This window comes from Bos grunniens, chromosome 28 (genome assembly GCF_055505025.1).
Source record: "Bos grunniens cultivar Pamir isolate PY7600 chromosome 28, Bosgru_T2T1.0, whole genome shotgun sequence".
In the NCBI taxonomy this organism is placed as follows: domain Eukaryota; kingdom Metazoa; phylum Chordata; class Mammalia; order Artiodactyla; family Bovidae; genus Bos; species Bos grunniens.
Genome location: NC_141192.1, coordinates 37,099,083 through 37,125,548, shown reverse-complemented (window position 1 = coordinate 37,125,548; position 26,466 = coordinate 37,099,083). Strand labels below are relative to the sequence as shown.

Below are 26,466 nucleotides of genomic sequence, written 5' to 3'. Positions count from 1 at the left end.
CTATGGTCCTAAATCCACATGCTGTCATTGCAGGTCTAACCAGTTTACTGGGTTCATTTGTTCACAATATGCATACCTTTTGAAATAAGGAAGTATAACTTTTTATCTCAGGTTGCATAAATTTAATAACATCCAAAATAATGTAAAATGAGAAAAAGCAACATATTTCAGTGATGAATCAAATAAGCTATATTTTGAATTGCTGTTTTCCCCTTTTGAAGATAACATTTCTGATCACTGTCATTGTCTGTGCAAAGACACAAGACCAGCAGTTTTCCCTCCACTCAAAGCTTTATAAATGAAAGTCTCAAAATTTGCCTGAAAGCTTCCATGGCAAACTGTCAGTCTGAGGGTGGTAACCACCAAGCCACTTGGGCTTACATATGTCTTCAGTCCCTTTTTTTTATACACATGTCATTTCCTGTTTTAAACTTTCATCATCTCAGTTCTAATGTGGATGAGTATTTGCAAATCTGACTCCTAAAATTTCAGAGCTTTCTTACTTTGGTTTCCCAGGGCTTGGCATTTTCTTTGGTGCATACAGAGCTATCAATCAATCCATTGATCCATGTTATGTGTGAACACTATAACAAATATTGGTTCATTTCTTGTAACAAAGGGAATAGGAGCTTCTCACAGTAAAGTTAAATTCCAAGGAAAGAATGAAGGCGGGAAGGTAGCTGGTTTATTTGTACCTACTATAAGCAAGGCACTTTTAGGTATTTTTATATATTTGTTTGTTATTCTTGTTCAGTTGCTAAGTTGTGTCTGACTCTTGGCAACTCCATGAACTGCAGCACGCCAGGCTCCTCTGTCCTCCACCATCTCCTGGAGTTTGCTCAAATTCTGTCCATTGAGTTGGTGATGCTGTCTAATTATCTTATACTCTGCCACCCCCTTCTCCTTTTCCCTTCAGGGTCTTTTCCAATGAGTTGGCTCTTCGAATCAAGTGGCCAAAGTATTGGAGCTTCAGCAACAGTCCTTCCAATGAATATCCAAGGTTGATTTCCTTTAGAATTGACTGGTTTGATCTCTTTGCACTCTAAGGGACTCCCAAGAGTCTTCTCCAGCACCACAGTTTGAAGGCATCAATTCTTTGGTACTCAGCCTTCTTCATAGTCCATCTTGGGTGGATTTATAACTTCACTGAGTTACAAATTATAATTACAAGCCATGAAATTAAAAGACGCTTACTCCTTGGAAGGAAAGTTATGACCAACCTAGATAGCATATTCAAAAGCAGAGGCATTACTTTGCCAACAAAGGTTCATCTAGTCAAGGCTATGGTTTTTCCTGTGGTCATGTATGGATGTGAGAGTTGGACTGTGAAGAAGGCTGAGCGCCGAAGAATTAATGCTTTTGAACTGCGGTGTTGGAGAAGACTCTTGAGAGTCCCTTGGACTGCAAGGAGATCCAACCAGTCCATTCTGAAGGAGATCAGCCCTGGGATTTCTTTGGAAGGAATGATGCTAAAGCTGAAACTCCAGTACTTTGGCCACCTCATGTGAAGAGTTGACTCATTGGAAAAGACTCTGATGCTGGGAGGGATTGGGGGCAGAAGGAGAAGGGGATGACAGAGGATGAGATGGCTGGATGGCATCACTGACTCGATGGACTGAGTCTGAGTGAACTCCGGGAGTTGGTGATGGACGGGGAGGGCTGGCATGCTACGATTCATGGGGTCGCAAAGAGTAGGACATGACTGAGCGACTGATCTGATCTGATCTGATCTGAGTTACAAAAGCCCTTTCACCATGACAAGGCTGTGATCCATGGAGGGGATTTTTATATATACATGATTTCATTTCACTTTCACAAGCCTACACATTCTTACAGATTTGGAGTTTCGATTACTTGCTAAAGTAACACAAACTCCTGGTGAGAGACCCATGAGTCAAACCCAGCATGTCTGACTCTTCGTGATTTATTGTGATTCTGAGATTCATGAGTTAATTTAGATGCTATTAAGAAAAGTAAAAAATGTCTATTTTAAAGAATGTTTTAAAACACTCTGCAGGCATCAGTAGAAGCCAAAGCAGGACAGTGTGACAACAAATAGATTGTATGGGAGCACTTTGGGAACTCTGGTGGATGATAGTTATTCTTTAGTTAGTTTTTTGTAAATTAAAGAAAATAGTTCCATTTGCATTAGCCTTTAGAGTTCACAAAACACATGGGAAAAATAAGGTAATGAGGGGTTATGGTTGCAATTCATAAGATCAGGTACAAGGAAATAGAATGAAAGGGAATAATAACCTTTATTACATATAGTGCATTTTCTTTTAAAAAATTAACCTTAAAGTGTGTTTCTGCGACCCGCCTTCTATTTGATATAATAAGACTGGGAGTAATAAAACAATGAATTCAGAGTTTTGAAAAGCAAACCAGCTTTAGAGCAACGCTTGAGGTTGTGTTCCTGACTTGATATGTGGTTGTTGACAACCAACCTCAGAAATAATTCCACCTTCATGAGAAGTAAAGAACCACAAACCAAACCTCAGAATGGATGCTAAAACACCCTTTAAAAAAATTTCCCTTCCTATCAGAAGGCAGACCAAAAGGAAGTTCATCCTCCCACCCACAAATTCCCCAGCAAGCTCTCCATCAGAAGGTCCACATTCAGCGTGACCCTCTTCTCTGAGCCTCTAGTTCCTCCCATGGCATATTCTAGAGAATAAGGCAACGATCTGGAGAGTGCCATGGGCCTCAGGACCACTAAACAGATGGGGAGAGGCACTAAGCAGGCCTCTGGTCGCCAAGAGGGTATGTATGATAGATACTTTCTGCTTTCCCACATTTTTAGAGCTGGGTTTTAGCTAGATGCTACTCCTTTCTGATAAATTGACTAAAAGCTATTAGTTATCTCTTTCCAGTTAATTTCTACCTTTCAATTCTTACCTGTGAAGAAAGACAGAGATTATTTTAAACCCTTAAGAGATTCCTTTTAAATTACCTGTAACCACTGTATAATAAAAGATTTATGATTGATGCTAAATTTAGTTAAAATATAACCATCATATATATTCTGAGTAAGCGATTCCAGTCGTGCGCACGTAACTGGAATAAAATGAAATGAAAATTAAAATTTTAAAAGACCTTTTTTTTTTGCTTTTAAATATTTTTTAATACAAAAATACCCATACACAATCTTCCAAACACAAAGGCCACTCTCGGCCTTTGGGATACCATGTGCTACCGCCAGTTTTGAGACAAAAACGTGAAATTCACTTCTGGGGGGATATACTGAAATGTAGATTTAAGAGCTGCCGGTCGGGGGCGAGGGGGGCGGGGGTGGAAATAGCATTTAAGTTCAGAAGTTGTATTTAGACTTTCGTTTACTAAAGAACCGATTCGGCATTTCTAAGGGAGTGCTAAGCTATTTTTCTAGCGAGGCTGTGCGACCGTGTATCAGGCTTCTTCTTTCCACTCCTTTTGTGTTGCACTTAACCTGGAGGTCACGCAATAACCAATGCCAAAGAAAAATCAAAACAGAAATTATTAGCGTGTGCCATCATGCAGCGGCGTTCTCTGCCTAAAGATCAGGAAATGGTTTAAATATCAGATCGCCGCCAGGCATCTCAGCCCAGGCCTGTGCGCGGAGGAAAGTTGCGTCCCGATTCAGGGCGAGATGAGGAGCCCGTAGGGCTACCTGTGACTGCAGCCAGGTTTTAAGGCTAATTAATAATTGCTTCGCCGCCGGTGCCGGGCAGCAGACACGCGAGCTCCGCGGCGGGACCTGCCGGGGGGACCTGGACGCGGGACTGGAAGGGAGCCCGTGGCGGGCGCTGGGAGTCCCGGGCAGCCGGGGACTCCTCCCCACGCCCGGCCTGTGGGACCCGGGTTCCCGCCCGCGCCTCCGGAGGGTTGCGGGGGGGATCGGGACGCGCGGGCAGGGGCTTTGCTAATTGCCAAGCAGGAAGTGAGCGCGGGGAAGAGCTGCGGAGAGAGGGAGGAGGAGACGCAGGAGGCGCTGGAGGAGGAGGGGCGCGCGGAGTCACTGAGATTTGCTCCCCGCGCGTCGGGACTGCAGGGCTCCCTGGCTCAGCACCCGGCTCTCCTCCCCAGTCCCGGAGGCCGCCCAGGCCCCTCGGGCGCCCGTCGGCCCCACCCCGCCCCCATGGCTTCTCCGGACGACCCTCTGCGCGCAGGTAAGGTGACATCGCGCCGCGCCCTCACCTGGAGCGGGGACCGCGGGTCGCGAGATCTGGAGGTGCCAGCGGCTGCGGCAGGGTTGTCGGGGCCGAGCTCCCTGCGAGCCCTGAGGGGCGACCTGGGACCACCCTGGACCGCGGCGCCCCACCCAGGGTCGTTCAGGTCGGATCAGGAGACGCCGGAGGCGCCCGGGCCCCGAGGGAGCGGCTGCTGGTGGCACCCGCCTCCTGCGCCCCCCGCAGCCCCCGTCAATCCCTCGGATGCCTGAGACTCCCCTTTCCTCTTCCCACTCTGTGGCTCCAGCCGCTTTGTTCTGGACCCAGGGTGCCAGGTTGAAACAAGCCTCTCAAACCTCTCAGGCAGAGGAGAGCGCAAGGGGTGGGTGGGGGTGCTTTTCTTCCTCCCGAGCTCGTTCTTTCTCCCCACTCACGTGCTTTTTCATTTCTCTTCCTCTCTCCTCGTTTCACTTTTATTAAATGCTTTGGGTTCTAAATTTTGGCTCTTGGAGCTATTTCGTAAACCGCAAAACCAAGAGGTGGCTCCCACCTGTGGGATCCCACCTGTAGAGGCCTTGGATTAGAACTGCCGCTAGTTCTGTCCTTATCGTTAAACATTGTTTGTACCTGAAGCCAGAATCCATCCTTTTCTTCCATCTGACTTGAAGTTAAGAACCGTAAAACACTGTGTTGTACCTGAGGTCAGGATCTAGCTGTTAATCTCACTTGAATTTAGAATCTTTCTCAGACTTCACCTTCGAGAATTCTCTGACCTTCCTCTCCCATAACCTTGGCTAATCCTCAATGAATGTTTGTTGAACACCCAAATGAATGAATGATGTATTCCCCAGAGCACACTGGGGCTGTTTCTAGTCTCCTTGAGGCAGGAAAGGTTAGAGAGAAACCCAGGTATATGGAACTGCTTAAAGACGTGTTTCCTGTTTTATTTCTTGGGCAGCATGGGCGCTTGACTGTTTCATTGTTCACTTGGGGCTTGAGCAGTTAGGAGGAGACAGACAGTACCTGGAGGTGAGTCAGAAGATCACTAAATTGGCATTGTGATGTGCTAGATCTGGGAGGGCTTCCTGGAGATCTTGAAGGAAGATCTAAATTCTTCTTCAAGTGGGGAATGGTAAACATTTTATCCATAAGAAATGGAAAATAAATGTTTGGATATCCTTCTCCTCCCTCATTTTCATTGTTTGAAAAAACAAGAGGAAATTAAGGGAGAAATTCTGCCCTTGTCCCCCAGCTCTCGCCTCCACATCCACCTCCTCTTCTGAAAACCTGACTAGGTATAAGAGATGTTAAGCTAGATTTTATGAATGGTGGTTTCAGATCTTATTAAATGATGATGGTGAGGGAGATTCAAAAATATCTTTATAGGAACCCGATGAATGGAGATATATAGGAAGTCTGCTTGGGCCCCCCACTCCCCCCCAGTCAGTGGCACCGGAGAAGGTGGGGGCTGGGACACAGCATCACGTATAAAAGCGTCAGTGAGTCAAAAGTATGATGAGGCCACCGGGGCAACTAGTGGGATCTTAGATGGCAGCAATAGCATCGCAGGATCTAGAGTTTCAGTCATGGTACTTAGTCTGTGTGGCCCAGCCAAGATGGAAGCATACAACCGGAAACAAAGGGGCTTGGAAATCCCAGCACACGTGGTAGGACGAGAGAGCCAAGGATGTCGTTTGGTATGAGCCTGTCTCTTTTAAAAGGTAGAACCTAAACTTATAGTGGACTCTTTTTGGCTTCCTACAAAGGATGGGGAGCCCTCCTAAGTAGAGATGTCTCTGTCACTTGCAGAGATGCTTGAGAACATCTTCAGGCATCTGAATATACCTTCATGTCCATTCCCACTCTGGAATTCTACCAATTAGATAGAGTTCTTCCATTAAAAAGAAAGATTAAAAAATGACTTCTTTCTGACATCTCATTTCATTTCTATAACCACCAGGACACACCCACTTGCCCCTTTCATTTCTGTAGTGAAGCCACAAGTGGTGATAATGTGGAACTTGTTAAATGGAATTTTCCCGTCTCTACCCCAAACCCAGTTACCATGCTCTCTCACCTAATTTCCTGCACTGACCTCCCAACTTGTGTTTCCACACCCACTCTTGCTTTCCATCAACCTGATCACCTGAAAGTGGCTAGAGTGACGCTTTAATATCAACTCAGACCTGTCCTTCCTCTACTTAGAAACCTGAGCTGACTTTCCCGTCTATCTCAGTCCTTTAAAGTGTACTCTGTACATGGACCTCTAGGTCTCACTTCAGTTGGTGAGCCTGCTCTGTCTCTCTGCGTTGCAGCCATGCCACCTCCTCTGTTTCCTCGAGAGCCCTGGACCACCTGCCTCCTGGCCTTTGCACATAGAAGTGAAAGTGAAAGTGAAGTCGCTCAGTCGTGTCCGACTCTTTGCGATCGGTGTACTGTAGCCCACAAAGCTCCTCCGTCCATGGGATTCTCCAGGCAAGAATACTGGAGTGGGTTGCCATTTCCTTCTCCTGTCCGCTCATCACCCCACTCCAGTTATCTCCTGCTTACCATTCAGATTTCAGATCAAAATGGATATAGATCTGGCTCCATGTTACACACTCTTGGTGCACCCTTCCAGCGCTTGTCACCATTTCTAGCCGTGAAATTTCACCATTGTCTTTCTCCCCCATTAAACTATGAGTTCTTAGACAGAAGGCTCGACAGTTTATCTCCAACACCCGGGCCCATACACAGCACATAGTAAGCCTTGGCTAAACACTTATCATCTCAGTAAATGAATTGTTGTTCAGTCGCTCAGTCATGTCCGACTCTGCAACCCCATGAACTGCAGCACACCAGGCTTCCCTGTCCTTCAACGTCTCCCAGAGTTTGATCACACTCGTGTGCATTGAGTTGGTGATGCCATCCTACCATCTCACCATCTCATCTTCTGTCATCTCCTTCTCCTCCTGCCTTCAATCTTTCCCAGCATCAGGGTCTTTTCCAATGATTTGGTTCTTTCCATCAAGTGGTGAAAGTATTGGAGCTTCAGCTTCAGCATCAGTCCTTCCAGTGAATATTCAGGGTTGATTTTCTTTAGGATTGACTGGTTTGATCTCCCTGCAGTTCAAGGGACTCTCAGGAGTCTTCTCCCGAACCACAGTTTGTGGGGATCAATTCTTTGGTGCTCAACCTTTTTTATTGTACAGTTTTTAACATCCATACATGACTACTGGAAAAACCATAGCTTTGGCTATACGGACCTTTGTAGGCAAATGAGTGGAAAATATAAAATGTAACTACCTATGCCTCAAACAGTGACAGACTTAGCATATTAAAAAGCAGAGACGTTACTTTGCCAACAAAGGTCCCTATAGTCAAAGTTATGGTTTTTCCAGTAGTCATGTATGGATGTGAGAGTTGGACCGTAAAGAAGGCTGAGCGCTGAAGAACTGATGCATTTGAACTGTAGTGTTGGAGAAGACTCTTGAGAGTCCCTTGGACGGCAGGGAGATCAAACCAGTCAATTCTAAAGAAAATCAACCCTGAATATTCACTGGAAGGATTGATGCTGAAGCTGAAGCTCCAATACTTGGGCTACCTCATGCGAAGAGCCGACTCATTGGAAAAGACCCCAATGCTGGGAAAGATTGAAGGCAGGAGGATAAGGGGATGACAGAGGATGAGATGGATAGATGGCATCACCGACTCAATGGACATGAGTTTGAGCAAACTCTGGAAGATGTTGAAGGACAGGGAAGCCTGGCGTGATACAATCTGTAGGGTTTCAAAGAATCATGCACAACTTAGCAACTGCACAATGCCTCAAACTGTGGGTAGCAAAAGCTCTTCCCATGTTGGCATCTTAGAAACTGATTCATCGAGTTAGATATATTAACTGGGTCACCTTGTAAAGTTGAAAAAGAATAAAAATCTTTGTATATCCACATGCATATAACAAAGGTGAATAGTATTATACTGTATGATCTTAATTTAAAAAACAACTCTTTACACTAAAAAAATTTACATTGGAAGGAAAATAGTCATGCTGGTTACAGTGTAGTCAGTCTCTATCTCTACCACTAATGAACCATCCAACGTGGAATGAGTCAGAATTGCCTGCCGAATGTGAATAAAATCTGGTTTGCGTTCATACAGATATTAAGGAGAGAAAGAAGGAGGCTTTGAAAGTCAAGGGAGTTGGGGAGGTAGAAGAGTTCATTGCTTCGTTGCAGTGAGTTAAGTGCCCTGGGCCACAGCACACCAGGGTACGTTCTACCTTTGCTCGTTCTCTGGATCTTGTTTGCACTGCACAGTGGAGCTGCTCTCTGGGAGCCCTGGCCCTAGAGACTGGCTCAGCACAGCCCCGTAGGTGGCCTCTCACCTCTCTTGCACCCCTCTGAGCCTTCCTGGCTTGGATGGGTCTGAGGTGGCACCCTGTCCTTCTGGCAAACACCAGTAGCACTAAACCAGGGCTAAAGTGGGAGCATCCTTGTTATCAAAGCTAGGCCAGTCGGTTCCTCCACATCCACCAGAAAGTGGTGACAGGCTGCAATTTTCCTTCCTTCTTCTTTTTTCCTTCCCCTTCCTATGGGTTTTTCCAATGCCCACTTCATTTCTTTCCCTTTCTCACCATGCCTCTAAGTTTTCTTCTCTCTACCCAAGTGTTTTCCCCTCGTCTGTGTCTCCTTTCCGTCCCTTGGTTCATCTCTTCCTCTCCTCTCGCTTCCCTCACCCTCTTCGATTGGACCCCCTCAGCTTGGCCACCATCCAGAGGCACACCTTCTTGATCCCTGGCTCTTTCTCAGCTTGTTCAGCCCCTGCTCTGAGGCCCAAGGATGACAGAGCAGGGCTGCCTAAGACGGGGAAGAAGATTACACAGCTCTCCTACCCTGAGAGCTTCTGTAATCCCGAATACGGTTAGGGCTCTAGGGCTCCTTTAGACTCAGGAGTGAAAACAGCTGTAGGTCAAAAGAAAAGCTTAGGTACGAAAATAATAACAAAGGAAAAATAAATTAACTCTGATATCACAGGTTCAAAGAATTGCCTTTAATTCTTCCCTAAGAAGTGTAAGAGGCCCCACTGTCTTGGCTCCTGAGAACTGAGAAAGCCAGTAAGCTGTGACACGCTTTCCTCTTTGTTTCCCTGAAAGAACATCTTTAGAGGAGATCTTTGAACTTCCTCTGAAAATCTGTCTCGAGGAACTTTTGGCCCTTATCTAATGTTATTCATAAGGGGAGATGTCTGGACATGACCGGGCTGCTCTTGGGCAACTCACCCGTGTCTGTGTTTCTGTGTTGGGCAGCTCTCCTCCATCATTCCTGGTGGAGAGGCTGCCAGCTGCAGTCCACAGGCTCCAGGGCTCCTGGGAATTCTCATCTGGAAGCTGATGAGAGCTGGGTCTTTGAGTGGATGATGGGTAGATGGGATTTTGCATTTAGAGTTGATGCTGGAATGATGACCGCTTTGGGGAATGTTGGGTGAGTGTATTTTGCACATGGGAAGGACATGAATTTGAGGGCCCGAGAGTGAATCGTTACAGGTTGAACTCTTCCCTGCACCCCGCAAATTTTGTTGGCATCCAAACCCCCAATAACTCAGAATGTGACTTTATTTGGGAATAGAGTCTTTACAGAAGCAGTCAAAATGAAGTCATTAGAGTGGGCTCTCATGGAATGTGACTGGTACCCTTATAAGAAGGGAAATTCTGGGCACAGAGATCCCCCTCTCCCTCCCCCCAGGAAAGCGTGTCATCAGGTGGTCAGTGCATGGACCACTTCTGGCACCCTGAAGGTAGTGGAAAACAGGCAGATTTTGAAGTCAGAAAGTCCCAGATCCAAATTCTGGCTTTTCCTTTGCCCTGTGACTTTGGGCACTGAGTATGGATAAAGGAGAGGCATGGTCCTTTCTCAGAGTGGCTCTGAGAATGAACTGGGACTCTGTGTAAACCAGGCAGCCCCGGAGGGCACTGTATAACAGGGAGCTGTAATTGTAACTGGGCTTCCTGTGACCATCACCTGAAGATGCTCCTTTTCCTGTGGGGCCTGTACTTCTCACTACTCATGGACTTAAAAAAAATTATATACATATATGTAGAATATTTATTTATTAGCGTGCAGGATCCTAGTCCCCCAACTAGAGATCGAACCCATGCCCCCTACATTGGGAATGTGGAGTCTTAACCCCTGGGCCACCAGGGAGGTCCCCACTCATGGACTCAGAAGGCTGGAAGAGCATGTGGAGGCTCTCTGTTCACCCCTGAATAGTGAAGATTGGGATTTTGAGGCTCAGAGAAGTAAGTGACAGCCTCACTTGCTCTCACCTGGGGCTCTGGGAGCCAGGCTGGGTGTCCCTCCAGCTGCCCAGTGACATCAGTTCACCATTGGGTTTCACTCATACCTTTTGAGGATCTCCCCAGGAGATGCTCATATGAATGAAACATCTTCTCACTGCCAGCAGTGAAATCCACTTTGGTCAGTTACCAGCGCATTTGCGGTGATCTCTGCTTTGTGTGGGGTGCTAGTGGTAAAGAACCTGCCTGCAGGAGATGTAAGAGATGGGGTTCGATCCTTAGGTTGGGGAGATCCCCTGGAGGAGGAAATGGCAACCCACTGCAGTATTCTTGCCTGAAGAATCCCACTGACAGAGGAGCCTCATGGGCTATGGTCCATAAGGGTTGCAAAGAATTGGACATGACTGAAGCGACTTAGCATGCACTGCCTCATGTAGAGTCACCGATCCAGGAGAGTGGAGGCAACTTTGGGAGAGTATAGTGACAGCCAGGAGCAGTAGAAAGGTCCCACCAGCCCCTACTGACCTGCTGGCCTTGCACCTTGGAGCTCATGTGGTCCTTCTTTTTGTGTCAGCTCCTTTGTGCTCTTGTCTTGTCTGATATCAGAACCGTGTCTGGGGGCCCAGCCTGCTGTTACCTGGGGCCTGTAAAAATAAACATTTTAAAGCTTCAAAGTAAACTATTTTATTTTATACTTAATAATATTGTCAACATGTGGGTCCAAGAGCTCTAAGAAAATACTTGAGGACAAACGCTTACTGCTAGACTGGTCTCAAATAACCAGGATCAGTCCTCCTCCAGATAATCTTTGGGCACACAACATGGGCCTGGGAGAACAAGCACAAAGCGGGCCCCCTCGGGCCGGGTTCTGGGTCTGTGGGCAGATTTGACACTAACACTTTACGAAGAACTTGGACCCAGCCTGGTCCAAGTCAGAGGCTGGTATAGTTACCACCATTTGAGTGAAAATAATAAAAAACAGAAACAAAAATGGAACTTCCCTGGTGGTCCAGTGGTTAAGAATCTGCTTTCCAATGTAGGGGGTGCAATTTTGATCCCTGGCTGGGGAACTAAGATCCCACATGCCAAGAGGCACTTAAGCCCACTTGCTGTAACTATTGAGCCCATGTACTGCAACTGGAGAACCCCCAGCCCACAGTGAAAGGTCCCGTGTGCCACAACTAAGACCTGATGCAGCCAAATAAATAAATGAAAATAATAATAATAATAAAAGACCTCAAAGGGCTTCAAAGACTAGTTCTAAACCCGTTGTGGATGTGACTGCTGATAGAAGCAAGGTCCGATGCTGTAAAGAGCAATATTGCAAAGGAACCTGGAATGTTAGGTCCATGATTCAAGGCAAATTGGAAGTGGTCAAACAGGAGATGGCGAGAGTGAATGTCGACATTCAGAGAACTAAAATGGACTGGAATGGGTGGCTTTAACTCAGATGACATCTACTACTGTGGGCAGGAATCCCTTAGAAGAAATAGAGTAGCCATCACAGTGAACAAAAGAGTCCAAAATGCAGTACTTGGGTGCAATCTCAAAAACAACAGAATGATCTCTGTTTGTTTCCAAGGCAAACCATTCAATATCACAGTAATCCAAGTCTATGCCCCAACCAGTAATGCTGAAGAAGCTGAAGTTGAATGATTCTATGAACGCCTGCAAGACCTTTTAGAACTAACACCCGAAAAAGATGTCCTTTTCATTATAGGGGACTGGAATGCAAAAGTAGGAAGTCAAGAAACACCTGGAGTAACAGGCAAATTTGGCCTTGGAGTACGGAATGAAGCAGGGCAAAGGCTAATAGAGTTTTGCCAAGAGAACGCACTGGTCAGAGCAAACACTTTCTTCTAACAACGCAAGAGAAGACTCTACACATGGACATCACCAGATGGTCAACACCAAAATCAGATTGATTATATTATTTGCAGCCAAAGATGGAGAAGCTCTATAGAGTCAGCAAAAACAAGACCAGAAGCTGACTGTGGCTCAGATCATGAACTTTTTATTGCCAAATTCAGACTTAAATTGAAGAAAGTGGGAAAAACCACTAGACCATTCAGGTATGACCTAAATCAAATCCCTTATGATTATACAGTGGAAGTGAGAGATAGATTTAAGGGCCTAGATCTGATAGAGTTCTTGGTGAACTATGGATGGAGGTTCGTGACATTGTACAGGAGACAAGGAGCAAGACCATCCCCAAGAAAAAGAAATGCAAAAAAGCAAAATGGCTGTCTGGGGAGGCCTTACAAATAGCTGTGAAAAGAAGAGAAGCGAAAAGCAAAGAAGAAAAGGAAAGATATACCCATTTGAATGCAGAGTTCTAAAGAATAGCAAAGAGAGATAAGAAAGCCTTCCTCAGTGATCAGTGCAAAGAAATAGAGGAAAATAATAGAATATGAAAGACTAGAGATCTCTTCAAGACTATTAGAGATATTAAGGGAACATTTCTTGCACAGATGGGCTCAATAAAGGACAGAAATGGTATGGACCTAACAGAAGCAGAAGATATTAAGAAGAGGTGGCAAGAATACACAGGAGAACTACACAAAAAAGATCTTCATGATCCAAAAAATCATGATGGTGTGATCACTCACCTACAGCCAAACATCCTGGAATGTGAAGTCAAGTGGGCCTTAGGAAGCATCACTATGAACAATGCTAGTGGAGGTGATGGAATTCCAGGTGAGCTATTTCAAATCCTGAAAGATGATGCTGTGAAAGTGCTGCACTCAATATGCCAGCAAATTTGGAAAACTCAGCATTCACCACCTGACTGGAAAAGTCAGTTTTCATTCCAATCCCAAAGAAAGGCAATGCCAAAGAATGCTCAAACTACTGCACATTTGCACCCATCTCAGACACTAGCAAAGTAATGCTCAAAATTCTCCAAGCCAAGCTTCAGTAATACGTGAACCGTGAACTTCCAGGTGTTCAAGCTGATGTTAGAAAAGGCAGAGGAACTAGAGATCAAATAGCCAACATCTGCTGGATCATCGAAAAAGCAAGAGAGTTCCAGAAAAACATCTATTTCTGCTTTATTGACTAAGCCAAAGCCTTTGACTGTGTGGATCACAGTAAACTGTGGAAAATTCTGAAAGAGAAGAGAATACCAGACCACCTGACCTGCCTCTTGAGAAATCTGTATGCAGGTCAAGAAGCAACAGTTAGAACTGGACATGGAACAACAGACTGGTTCCAAATAGGAACAGGAGTACGTCAAAGCTGTACATTGTCACCCTGCTTATTTAACTTATATGCAGAGTACATCTTAAGAAATGCTGGGCTGGAGGAAGCACAAGCTGGAATCAAGATTGCCGGGAGAAATATCAATAACCTCAGATATGCAGATGACACCACCCATATGGCAGAAAGTGAAGAGGAACTAAAAAGCCTCTTGATGAAAGTGAAAGAGGAGAGTCAAAAAGTTGGCTTGAAGCTCAACATTCAGAAAACTAAGATCACGGCATCCAGTCCCATCACTTCATGGGAAATAGATGGGGAAACAGTGAAAACAGTGGCTGACTTTATATTTTGGGGCTCCAAAATCACTGCAGATGGTGACTGCAGCCATGAAATTAAAAGATGCTTGTTCCTTGGAAGCAAAGTTATGACCAACCTAGACAGCATATTGAAAAGCAGAGACATTACTTTGCCAACAAAGGTCCATCTAGTCAAGGCTATGGTTTTTCCAGTAGTCATGTATGGATGTGAGAGTTCAGTTCATTTCAGTCGCTCAGTCGTGTCCAACTCTTTGCGACCCCATGAATCACAGCACGCCAGGCCTCCCTGTCCATCGCCAACTCCTGTAAAGAAAGGTGAGCACTGAAGAATTGATGCTTTTGAACTGTGGAGTTGGAGAAGACTCTTGAGAGTCTGTTGGACAGCAAGGAGATGCAACCGGTCCATCTTAAAGGAGATCAGTCCTGGGTGTTCATTGGAAGGACTGATATTGAAGCTGAAACTCCAATACTTTGGCCACCTGATGGGAAGAGCTGACTCATTGGAAAAGACTCTGATGCTGGGAAAGATTGAGGGCAAGAGAAGGGGACAACAGAGGATGAGATGGTTGGATGGTATCACCAACACAATGGACATGGGTCTGGGTGGACTCTGGGAGTTGGTGATGGACAGGGAGGCCTGGCGTGCAGCGGTTCATAGAGTTGCAAAGAGTCAGACATGACCGAGCGAGTGAACTGAACTGAACTGAAACCCATTGCCTTGCTGGATTGCCCTCTCGCTCTGCTGTTGTCCTTCCGAAAACAACAATGACAAAAATTAAATTCTCCTTGCCCTTCTCATCTTAAATTTCATTTATTCTCAGAGATTTCAGACCAAAGCAAGAGCCTTTGGGCTTCCAAACACTTGTTGTTGGCAATCCATATTTTCCTGTTCACCCCATCACCCTCTGAGGCGCAGATTCTCAAGGGGAATCATTCCCAAACCTGGACCAGAGTAACACTGATCAGCTGGGTGTGGAAACCAGCCACCTGGACCCCCTCGTGTTACAGGGGAAGAGCCTGAGGCTGAGAACAATTATGCGAGTCATGCAGGGTCACCGTGTTACTCAGACTACTAGGTCTCAGTGGTGTGGTGGCGAGACCCACGCCTTCTCCCAGAGCTCTGTGCGCCTTCCCTTTAACTGTTTCACTTGCATCCTCACTGCTGCTTTGTGGGTATTTCTGCCTTTTCCCAGCTGTCTCCTCCATTTTCTTCTTTATTTTTTTCCTTTTACTTCCTCTCACATTAATGTCTCTATAGGAAAGAAACCCTACGTGTCATAGGATACCTGCACAGGATACCTGCTAAAATTCCACACTCGTGGCGGAGATAATCATTTAAAGTATTATCATCCAAGGACTTCCCTGGCCATCCAGTGGTTGAGACTCTGTGCTCCCACTGCAGGGGGCACAGATTTGATCTCTGATCAGGGAACTAAGATCCCACAAGCCACTCAGCCAAAAAAAAAAAAAAAAAGGTATTGTCATTCAGATACACTTTAGGGAAAATGAAATGGTTGAGACTAGGCTGTGATTGGAGGAGGGAAGAAGGGACTTGAGGCTCCTCAGTGTGTCTTCTGCTACCCACTCCCTATCCAAGAGCCAGAACATGAGAAGGATGGAAAAACAAAACTGGAAAAGCAAATCCAAGTGTCTGGCTAGACCTAGTTGAAGTGCACTAATGTGTCATGTTCTGTTTCATCTCTAAGCCTTCGCCTATGCTTTGCCCTCTAGACAAGAATGCTTTCCCCTCCCTGACTCTTTCTCCTGGCTAGCTTCAACTCAACCTTCCAGACTCTGGAATCACTTCCTGTGCAGGCTCTTCTCTCTCCACCGGGCACCCCAGGTCAGGCTTGTGTTCCTCCCACGTGTTTCCATGTCCTTCTGCATTTCTACTGTCTTCACACCATGTGCTCTGTGTTATAACTGTCTGTTGTTTGGGCAGCAGGAGTCCTGTAAACTCAGACGGAGTTAGCAACACAGTTTCTTCTTACTGTCTTTATATCCATTTAAACACAAGTCTGAGTCTGTCTGCTGGGCTGGCAGGAAATTCCATTTCAGTCTGAACTGGGCTCCTTCCTTAGTGTAACACAGGACTCTAAGAGGATGATATGGCGCTTGGAAAAGGAGGGGCCTTGAATTTTTTGTGCATCAGAGTCCAAGCCTGAGAAGACTCTGAGATCTAGGAGCCCTCTGTTTCTGTGCCAGACCCACATCACGGGATTTCTTTGCTGGGGCTGGAAGCCCTGGGACCCAGGGGCTAGCCCCCTCTGTGCATTCTGTGATGTGATCTTGCCAGGGACAAGGGCACGGTCCCTACTTGTGGAGTTGCAGGGGTCTGTCCCCTGCTCCATGGGGGGACACTGGCAAAAGCTCTCTCCGTCTGCACCCACTCCTCTGGGCCACCTCCTTTAATCTCTTCATTGACTGTAGCCTATCATAAAACAGGTAAAGAGATGTTCCCTTCACATGACTTTTCCTTTGGGCATTGTCAACACCCACAGGGAGAAGAATGTGAAAAGTACAGACACATTCTCAATGAAAGACATCTAGGGAGAAGGAGCAAACCTCTACAGGTTGTCCAGTCCTGTTTGGATGCCCCAAGGCGTTCCCAGGACCTAGGACCTGGGCCACATTATGTACTTCATGATGATTTGGGAGAAAAATGAAAGTTGAATCTGGACTGGTCTAAGGGTGCCGCTTAGGGTTTTGCAGCTTGTGTGCTGACTGCACCAATACTGAGTATCCCACTCAGATATGGTTATTGAGCAAGACAGTTTCCAGGCAGATGCTTCCTAAAGTGTCTAGTAAAGGGGGAGCTTTTCTCTCTCTAATTTTCTTTCTCAAAGTTATAATCAAATCGTTGCTGACCTGGGTCCTTGGACTCTAATCAGTTGTTGTTATTCAGCCACTCAGTCGTGTCTGGAGTCTCTGGGACCACGTGGACTGCAGTGCGCAAGGCTTCCTTGTCTTTTAATCAATAGAAACTGGTAAGAGACCAGATGAGGAATTCAGGCAAGGCTTTCTTTACTTGGAGTGAAAACAAGAAAACAGGTGCCCTTGCTCTCTACAGAGGGCAGGCTAGTTCCTTAAGTGGGGCGAGGGTGGGGATGGACCAGAGGGCTGGCTTCAGTGATCTGCCCACCCCCGTGGTGGTGCTGTGTGCAGGGATCGTATGCAGTTCCCTGCCTTGTTCCCAGTGCCTCAGAAATGGCCGTTGGTTTCTGCCCTTTTTGTGTTCCTTATTGTATGCTGTTCATAATTTGCCCCAACTACACATACACACAGTTATTTTCAGTCCCTTATAGTTTCTTTGTATTTGTTGCTCAAGGAGATATTTGTCAGGTGTGAGCACTGCAGTAAAGAGTCCTAGGTCCCAGCCTGTCTCAAAATCCAAAGTGTAAAAGAGTCATTAATTAATATCATGTGTGCATCATTTGTAGTTATTTGTACCTCTGAGTGTTTGTAGACATCTGTAAGTAAACTGTTACAAAATATGTTTTTTTTACTATTATTTATTTTTGGCTGTGCTGGATCTTCACTGCTGCTGGTGGGCTTTCAGTGGATACAGTGGATTGTGGCAAGCAGTGGATACTCTCTAGTTGCAGTGTCCGGGCTTCTCATTGCAGTGGCCTCTCTTGTTCTAGAGCGCAGGCTCTAGGGCACGTGGGCTCAGCAGTTGTGGCTCACAAGCTTAGGTGCCCTGCGGCATGTGAGATCTTCCAGGACCAGCGATCAAACCTGTGTTCTCTGCATTGGCAGATGGACTCTTCACCACTGGACCACCAGCGAAATCCAAATTTTTTTTTTAATGTAGTTTGTCTTAATCACTTTCTTGATGCAGACTGAACCCATTCTTTCTTATTTTGTCTCTACTAATGATCGAAAGTAAGTTTCTCTCCAAACTGACGGGGGGGTAGCTTGCATTTATATGAAGACAGTTATCAAAGGATACATTTGTGCTTTATAAGTTATAGAAAATTCTCTCATTGTGTTTTGTTTACAGATCATTTGGCAAAGGAACCAGTGGAAGACACGGACCCTAGCACTACATCCCTTAATACGGTAGGTTACGCATTTTACATTAATGGTGATGACTTTGATCCCCGCCCCCACCCGCTTTGTTATTGGTGTTAGACTCTGTTCTTGTTTTGCACATGTCAGGAATGTTCTTCTTAGATTATGTGAGGTCTTTATCTACTTGTCTTTTTAAATATGTATTTTTATTTATTTTAAATTTATAATTTTTTTTGGCCACACCATGTGGCATGTGGAATCTTAGTTCCCCCACCAGGGATGGAACCTGTGTCCCCTGCAATGGAAGGCGAGTTCTTAACCACTGGACCACCAGAGAAGTCTCTGCTTGTCTAATTTTAATACTATTTTTAATGACCCCCTTCTTCAGAAATCAAAATATATAGCTTGAGATTGAAAGAAAAAATATGAACACCTTACAGTAATGGAGAGCTGCCCATATGTAGGTGGGCATACATAGTCAATTACCTCTTTTACCCCTGAAACAGTCCTGAAAGGTAAGCATTGCCTGCTTCGTAGATGAAAAACTGAGACTCAAGGGGTGAGGCAGTTGCCAAACTTGGAAGCAGGCCAGGTGGGATTCGAACCCGTCAGCTGGCTTCGGATCCCTGCCCCACCATCCTGTAACCACTCTGTGGTGTGTCTGCTGTGATAAAAGATTTTATTATTCTACTGGAGATGAGGATATGGCAATTAGCTGATTTGTAGAAAGTCAGCCAGACTGAAGAAGCCCTGCTCCCCTACTCGATATTGCCTCCTACTTATGACCAAATAAATGCCTTTGACAGCATCACGTGTGTTACTGTGCATGTAGTGTGAGATACATTCCTGTTTTTCAAAGTATCCGGAGGATGCGATCTGTTGAGTCATGAAGAATTTGTATTAATTTAGTTAGAATGGCATAAAATGCTCTCAAGATATTTCAGTTCAGTGTCTTTAAGTCTTTGGTGGAGACTTCCCTGGTGGTGCAGTGGCTAAGACTCCGTGCTCCCAATGCACGGGGCCTGGGTTCAAGCCTTGATCAGGGAACTAGATCCTGCACTCCTCTGCTAAGACCCAGCACAGCCAAAAAAAAGGGGTGATTCACAAGGCACCTTAATGCCTTAGAGACCTGAAATGTTTGTCTTCATGGCCTTATATTATAACTACAGCCCAGTTTAATAAGTGTGGACAGCGTAGGGAATCAAACTTTGAGATACTGCAATTATGAATTCCTGTAAAAGCAGAGTACACAATGACCCCGTGGCCAGGTCTTATGATCCTCTCAGGCGTAGCCTGTTACTAAAGCCATGGGTTCTATAGAGCAGCGGTCCCCAACTTTTTTGGCACCAGGGATCGGTTTCATTGCAGACAAATTTTCTACAGACCAGGTGGGGATGGGTGGTGTGGGGATGATTCAAGTGCATTATATTTATTGTGCACTTTATTTCTGTTATTATTACATCAGCTCCACTTCAGATCATCAGGCATCAGATCCCAGAGGTTGGGGACCCCTGCCAAAGGGTTACTTAATCCACCCTTCACAGTGCCTGACCTGCGGTTGTCTTGCTGTCCACTCGATCCCCTGACACCAGGGTCTGCCTTCCTTGGGGGCCCCCTCCTTATGGCTCACCTTGAGTCTTGGCTGCCTCTCCTCACTCCTCTTTGACTCCAGGACAAATTACCTTTACTGCAGCTTCCCTGTATTCGTTTGTTGGGGCTGCCTGACAAGGTCCTGCAAATGGACTAAAAATCAAGGGCTGTGCTCCCTCTGAAAGCTGCAGGGAAGAATCCTGCCTTGTGTCTCTGGCTTCTGGCGGTTGTCAGAAGTTCGTGGTGTCCCTGGGCTTGTAGATGCTCCCCTCCTCTCTCTTCCTTCAGTGGCACGTGGCCATCTTCTCCCTGTGTGTCTGTGTCTCTTCTCTTCTTACAAGAATGTCTGTCCTGTTAGATGAAGGGCCCACCCTACACCAGTGTGACCTCATCTTAACTAATTCTGTCTACATTGACTCTGTTTCCAATAAGGTCACAGTCTGAGGGACTAGGGGTTAGGACTTCGACATATACGGAGTGTGCACAGATTTCAGCCATAACATTCCTGCTGCTTTCAGGATTAAATTTATAGTCCTTGACATGGCACATGAGGTCCTCTTGTCTCAGCATCCCAGTCGTGTGCAGCTATTTGCTGCTCCTCAGATGCCCCACGTCCTCTTGCCATCCTGGGATATCCCTAATGCTGGCCCTTGCCTGCTTCCTCATGTAGTGAGCTCCTATGCACCCTGCTACTCAACTTAAGCATTCCTTACCTGGAAAGCCTTCTCTGCCTTATCCTGGGGCATTCAGCTGTTGTCTTCTCTATTTTTTTATGCTATTGTGTGGGGATGATTTGCTTGCCTGGCTTTCTGCAAGGCTGTGCCGACCATGTTCTTGTATGCAGAGGTGGGCACCAAGCAGGCAGCAGTGTTTGGTGAGTCAAGCTTCCTGAGATCCTAGAATGGCACCTCAGTCCCTTCACCTCACTTCCAGGGTCTTCCATGGAAACCAGCTCCATTATTTCATATCCACCTGTGTCTTCCTTTTCCACCCCCAGCCTCGTCTCTGCTGCAGGCTGACCAGTCTTCCAACCACCTGGCCTTGATCCTCTATGTCCACCATCTGCAATGGCCATGCTGAGTCCTGAGCACCCTCTAGGCCCGCTCAACTGTCAGTCTGTCTGGGGAACCCACACTTGTTTGTTCTTGTAGACTGAACTTAGTCAAAACCTTGGGATGGTCCCTTCTCTTGAAACACTCACAGTCTGAGACAGATACTTTGAAAAGAGTCTGAGAAGTACTACAGTATAGGTGTGTTTTCCACGTTGTAGGGGGCAGAGTACGGGGAAGGATTTAGTCTGGGGGGAAAGTATTTGACTTTTAAGTTCTTTCTGATTGATGTTTATTTTTTCTCCACTCAAGATTGTGGTGTATTATAGCAAAAGGATTCAGATTCAAGTCAGCCAAAGGAGGAGGAGCATAGGTCAGGGCCCAGGAGAGTTGTAAGCAGGTGGCTTTCAGTTCCCCTCTCAGCTGTGTGGACAGTGTTTACAGGTCTCAGTAAGGGTGTGTGATGATACACACAGAGTACTGACAGCCAGGGAAGCTTATCCTGCCTTTGGTGTCCAAAGTGTTCTTGGGGCTCAGTTGTATAGACATGCTTGACCACCAGTGTGTCTGACCTTAAACCCCAGGCCCTTCAAAGGTTGAATTGATAATATAAAGAAGATTAATTTCTTTTGTGGAAAGAGGTTGGAGGCTTCTGCTCCAAAGAAACTCCAAAGAAAGGCATTTAAAACAGAATCTCTGGATGCCCAAGTCCCTTCCATAAAATGGAATAGGACTTTTCTGGCGGTCCGGTGGTTAAGACTGCTGCTGCTAAGTCACTTCAGTCGTGTCCGACTCTGTGCAACCCCAGAGATGGCAGCCCACCAGGCTCCCCCGTCCCTGGGATTCCCCAGGCAAGAACACTGGAGTGGGTTGCCATTTCCTTCTCCAATGCATGAAAGTGAAAAGTGAAAGTGAAGTTGCTCAGTCGTATCCGACTCTTAGCGACCCTATAGACTGCAGCCTACCAGGCTCCTCCATCCATGGGATTTTCCAGGCAAGAGTACTGGAGTGGGGTGCCATTGCCTTCTCCATGGTTAAGACTACACGATCCCAATACAAGGGGCACAGTTTCCATCCCTGGTTGCGGAACTAAAATCCCACTTGGGCATCCAAAGTTTGGTATTCATGGAAGGTCTTAGAATCAGCCCCTCAAGGATACTGAGTGACGACTGTATGTCAGCCTTCTTTTAACTCCTGATCAATAAGCAAAATTAAATACATAGATGACAACCATGTAAACTCGAACATCCATAGAATATTGGACTATGTTAAGGAAGTCATGTTAATTTTAAAGCTTAATAATGTTAATAAACTCAGTTTGTTTGTTTGTTTTTTTCCATTAAAAAAATAATCCCTGGTTCTGCATTTCTCTTCTTCCTCTGTCCAAGGAAGACAGTGGTGAGACCTACAGGAGAGTTGGGAGGTGCAGCTTTGTTTAAGCTGGAGAGCCGTGGACCCAAAGGCCCAGAGGAGATGATGGTGGAACTGAGGCAGGGTCAGAGGCAGGCTAGGGAAATTGGGTACATTCAAGCTTCTCTCATAGAAATCTACAGAAAACAACTATATTGTGTAATCTGAAGTAGAAGTTTCCAGAAGCTTAGATATCTGCATATTTATCAGTACCAACAAAGACATACGTGATTGCAAGAGCATTTGCTCTTTTGAATTCCCTGTGACAGTACTGCCGTCAACGAAAGCATTGAGGAACTGTGCATAATTGTGCATAATAGGTGACTGATCTTCGTGCAACTTATGGGATACTTACCTTTTCGATCCTGTCAACCCAGGACAGAGCTCTCCAGCTGTGAGAGCTGCCCAGAATACATGCTTGTTGACCCAAATGCATGTCACACAAATGGTGAGAAAAGATATGACAGTCCCTCAATTTTGAGCTGCAGGAAGTAAAATAACACTGCAGACAAGAGAGGAAGTGTGGTTTAGTGGTCAGAGCTGAAGGCTTGTTCTGTTTCATGTTCTACCATTGACATCTCATCAAATTTGATTTCATCTCTATAAAATTGAGAATCAAAACAAGCCATGGGTCAGGCTTGATATGGATATGGATAAATTCAAGGCTAAAAACTTGCAAGGTTTTAAATGAAAATCATGATTTTCCCAAGACAAAGCTTTCTTTTCACTTTGATCTTATAATTGACTATGGTGTTTAAAAAAAATAACTTTCCCCTTTTGTTGGTTTTCTACAGTCAGACAAGTATCCCATTCAAGACACAGGACTCCCTAAAGGTATGTACAGTGAATGCAACAACTTGTGCTTGTGATTATTCTCCTTTCGTGAACAAAGCACTAGTCAGAGTTAAGTTTTCATTTGTTAAAATTGTGGAACAGAAACATACGGATAATTTAGTGCCTGATTTGATCATCTGTAGTATGGATTTTTTAATTAAAATCTAGAAGTGATTTTAGATCAAATGATACCTCAAGTTCCTATGGTGTTTTTAGCATGCTTAAAATGAAGACAACCAGGACTGTGGGTTGCAAGTGACAGAAATATAACTCAAATTAGTTTAAAAAGGTGGCGGAGCAGGGACTTCCCTGGTGGTTAAGACCCTGAACTTCCAATGCAGGGGACACAGGTTTGATCCCTGGTTGGGGAACTAAGTTTCTGCATGCTGCATGGTGCGGCCCCAAACCAATAAAAACGAAAAAGGGGAGAGGAAGGATTTGGTGGTTTAGTGTCTTTGAGTCTGTTAAATCCAAACATTTAAAATGGTATCTCAGGCTCTCTCTCCCCCTCTCTCTCTTTTTCTTTTCCTCATCTCCTTCTTCTTCTCTCTCCCCACCCCTCTCTCTGACTCTCATGGCTCAGTCTTCTGTGTTGACTCAATTCTCGGGCCAGTTTTCCCCACGTGGTGGGAAAGATGGTTTCTGCCACCTCCAGCTTCAGCTGGTGCTGCTTACGACAGTGGAACAAGAGGGGGCCTTTCCCCCAGCACACATGGCTCAGTTTTAGGGGCAGTTGAGACAGGAGCAGTTTCGTCACATGGCGATCATATTGATTGTGGTCCAGGAGGATGGAGGGCTGACCAGGTCTGAGCCTTGAGGTGAGATGGTGGGTGTGGAGGGCATGGAGACAGTTCTACTCAAACCACAGGTTCCATTGCCAGACAAGGGGAAGGGGATGCTTGTCAGGTCCCAAAGCAAAAAGAGCTGTCTTTCATGATCCACAGATTAACATCTCAGGTGTGGTGCAGACGCATCTGAAAGGCGCCTGAGCCTGTCCAAGGCTATAGTCTGCAAGGCTGTATCTAGTAAGGAGAACGAGCTGGTGGCCATCACACTGGAGCACTTACCTTATGTTCTGCTGACAACCCAGGATGAAGGGGTGGGGTGGGGAGCAAGCAGACCTGACCAGCGTCAGAGTTGGCAGGGCCTCCCCAGCTTCCTGGAGAGAGAGGACTTCCCAGCACAGCCTGCTGTGGGTTTCCGCAGCCTCCTTGCGGTGATGGGTATCACAAGACTGCCAGATTGCAGGTCGGAAGGGAGTTCCCTGCCAGGGCCCATCTGTGGTCAAGTCTGTGGTTCTGCTGAGTCCCCTTCTCTCATTCTCTACTCACCAGACTCGTCCCCCTGCTTCCTGAAATGACATCAACACAATTTCACCCAGGAATGGCAGTGGTATAAGGAAAAGAGCCTGAAGGCCACCTTTGAGCCCAATTCCTGGTTGTTCTAGGGGAGGCTGGCTCCCTGCCTGTTTCCTTTCCCTTCCTCTTCTCCCTGAATGACTTCTCAGCATCCTGAGTTCCCCGCCCTGTGACTGTCTAGTTCAGCAAGAAAGTGAGAGGTTCAGGCCAAGACACCAGCATAGATAGGAAACTGTCCTGGGCAGTAAGTATTCATTGGACTTCAGGGAGGGTGCAGTGAAGAATTATCTGGGGAACTAGTTTAAAAGGCAGATTCTGAGCCCTGCTTCTCCAAAATCATCGTGTGGTGGGTCTAGGATCAGGCCCAGAAATCTGTAGGGTTTTTTTTTGTTTTTCACGTGTTTGTTGTTTTTTTAATTGGAAGATAATTGCTTTACAATGTTGGATTAGTTTCTGCTGTACAACGGATCAAATCAGCTATATGTATACATATATCCTCTCCCTCTTGAACCTCCCTCCCAAACCACCCCAATCCCACCCATCTAGGCCATCACAAAGCACTGAGCTGTCTTCCCTATGCTATACTGCAGCTTCCCCACTAGCTAGCTATTTTACACATGGGTGTGGGGTAGGGGAGGGTGAGACACGTGGGAGATTAGGGTTAAAACCTGTGTTTTAATGCATACCTGAGTGAGTGGGTCTCAGACCTCCCTTTGAGAGCCTGCCTAAGAAGCTTCAAGAATGTGGTGTACCCTCCAATGGGACGTGTAGGAGAGAACTGGCTGGTAAAACTCGCCAGCTCTGAGAGGACTTAGCAGGTGACTTCACAGCTTAGGATAAGATAGATCCCACCTCCCAGGGTACTCATGAGAATTAAACACAAGAATAGCACCTGGCACCCAGGAGCTTCAGACAGGGTGGAGGGAAGTCTGGCAAGAGAACTGTGATCAATCAGGGTTGAGGACTGTGGAAAGCTCTCAGAGCAGAGGTGAGAGTGGAACCACTGTTTTAAGCACAAACCCAGCCACAGTGACTCTGGGAATGCAGTGCCATGGTTTGATCCATCTGAAATCTTTTTTTTGTTTGTTTTTATCATCTTGAGTGTGATTTCCTGTTTTAAGAGAAAAAGATTGTTGCTTAGCAGCCTGATAATACAGTAAGTGTACTATAACTATTTCTTCAATAATTTAAGTTTTACAAAACTTCAATTAAAACAATAGTGAGTTGACAAGTAACATGACTATTAAAAACCATACTCTAGACCTTTCCTCTGTCTTTATTCATGGGGTCGAAGAGCATTATTAAGCACATAATTTTTCTCCAAGAAATACATGATCTTAAATGTAATGAACCATGTCTGGAAGTTTGATAACTTACTCCAACATTTGCATTTGATAATACAACAATTTAATATCTGCAGTATTTTGTTAAAGATATCTTTTGTTAAAGATAATGGAGCCAATATCAGTGTTAAATGATTATGGTAATGTTCTTGTTGTTTTTAGGAACACAAAGCCCACATAAATTAGTGAAGAGGCTAGTTTATAGATTAAAAGTAAATGTAATCGAATTATATTAAGTACAGATTCAGATTCTGACACATAAGTGAATTCTAGGGGGCTACTATATTTAAAGAGATCCAACCAGTTCATTCTAAAGGAAATCAGTCCTGGGTGTTCATTGGAAGGACTGATGCTAAAGCTGAAACTCCAATACTTTGGCCACCTCATATTGGAAAAGACTCTGATGCTGGGAGGGATTGGGGGCAGAAGGAGAAGGGGACGACAGAGGATGAGATGGCTGGATGGCATCACGGACTCGATGCACATGAGTTTGAGTGAATTCCGGGAGTTGGTGAAAGACAGGGAGGCCTGGCGTGCTGCGATTCATGGGGTCACAAAGAGTCGGACACAACTGAGCAACTGAACTGAACTATATTTAATAGAGGAGTCATTTGTAATTAGCTTGAACCATTTCCGTATGATTAAAAAGTCCTCAAAATATATTTTCTTAAGAAAAGAAGCATGTTTCACAAAATCTTCATCCTAATTCTAGTATATTCCTAGTTTCCCTACGGACAATATAACACTGTTCCTCAACATGGTCCAAACAAAAATGGGTCTGAATTTTGTGCTTTTTACCGTAAGTCAACTGTAGGCATCCAGTGTAATTTCAGTGATCAGCATATTTTTGAGGTAAAACATGTGATAATACTTGTTTTCTTGGGAACAAATGTGTAGCTTCTGCCTCCCCTGATTTTAGAGATTTCAGGCG

General features: G+C 45.5%; 1 protein-coding gene across 1 annotated transcript in view; it reads left to right on the top strand.

The window, feature by feature from the left end:
- Positions 1-3,585: 3,585 nt before the first annotated feature.
- Positions 3,586-26,466, top strand: part of EDARADD (EDAR associated via death domain) — a 67,057-nt gene continuing 44,176 nt past the window's right edge. The window contains exons 1-3 of the mRNA XM_086382806.1: positions 3,586-4,148; positions 17,941-17,999; positions 22,795-22,834. Of these exons, the coding sequence (XP_086238932.1) occupies positions 4,118-4,148; positions 17,941-17,999; positions 22,795-22,834 (130 nt within the window). The 5' untranslated portion in view covers positions 3,586-4,117. The remainder of the gene's footprint in view (positions 4,149-17,940; positions 18,000-22,794; positions 22,835-26,466) is intronic.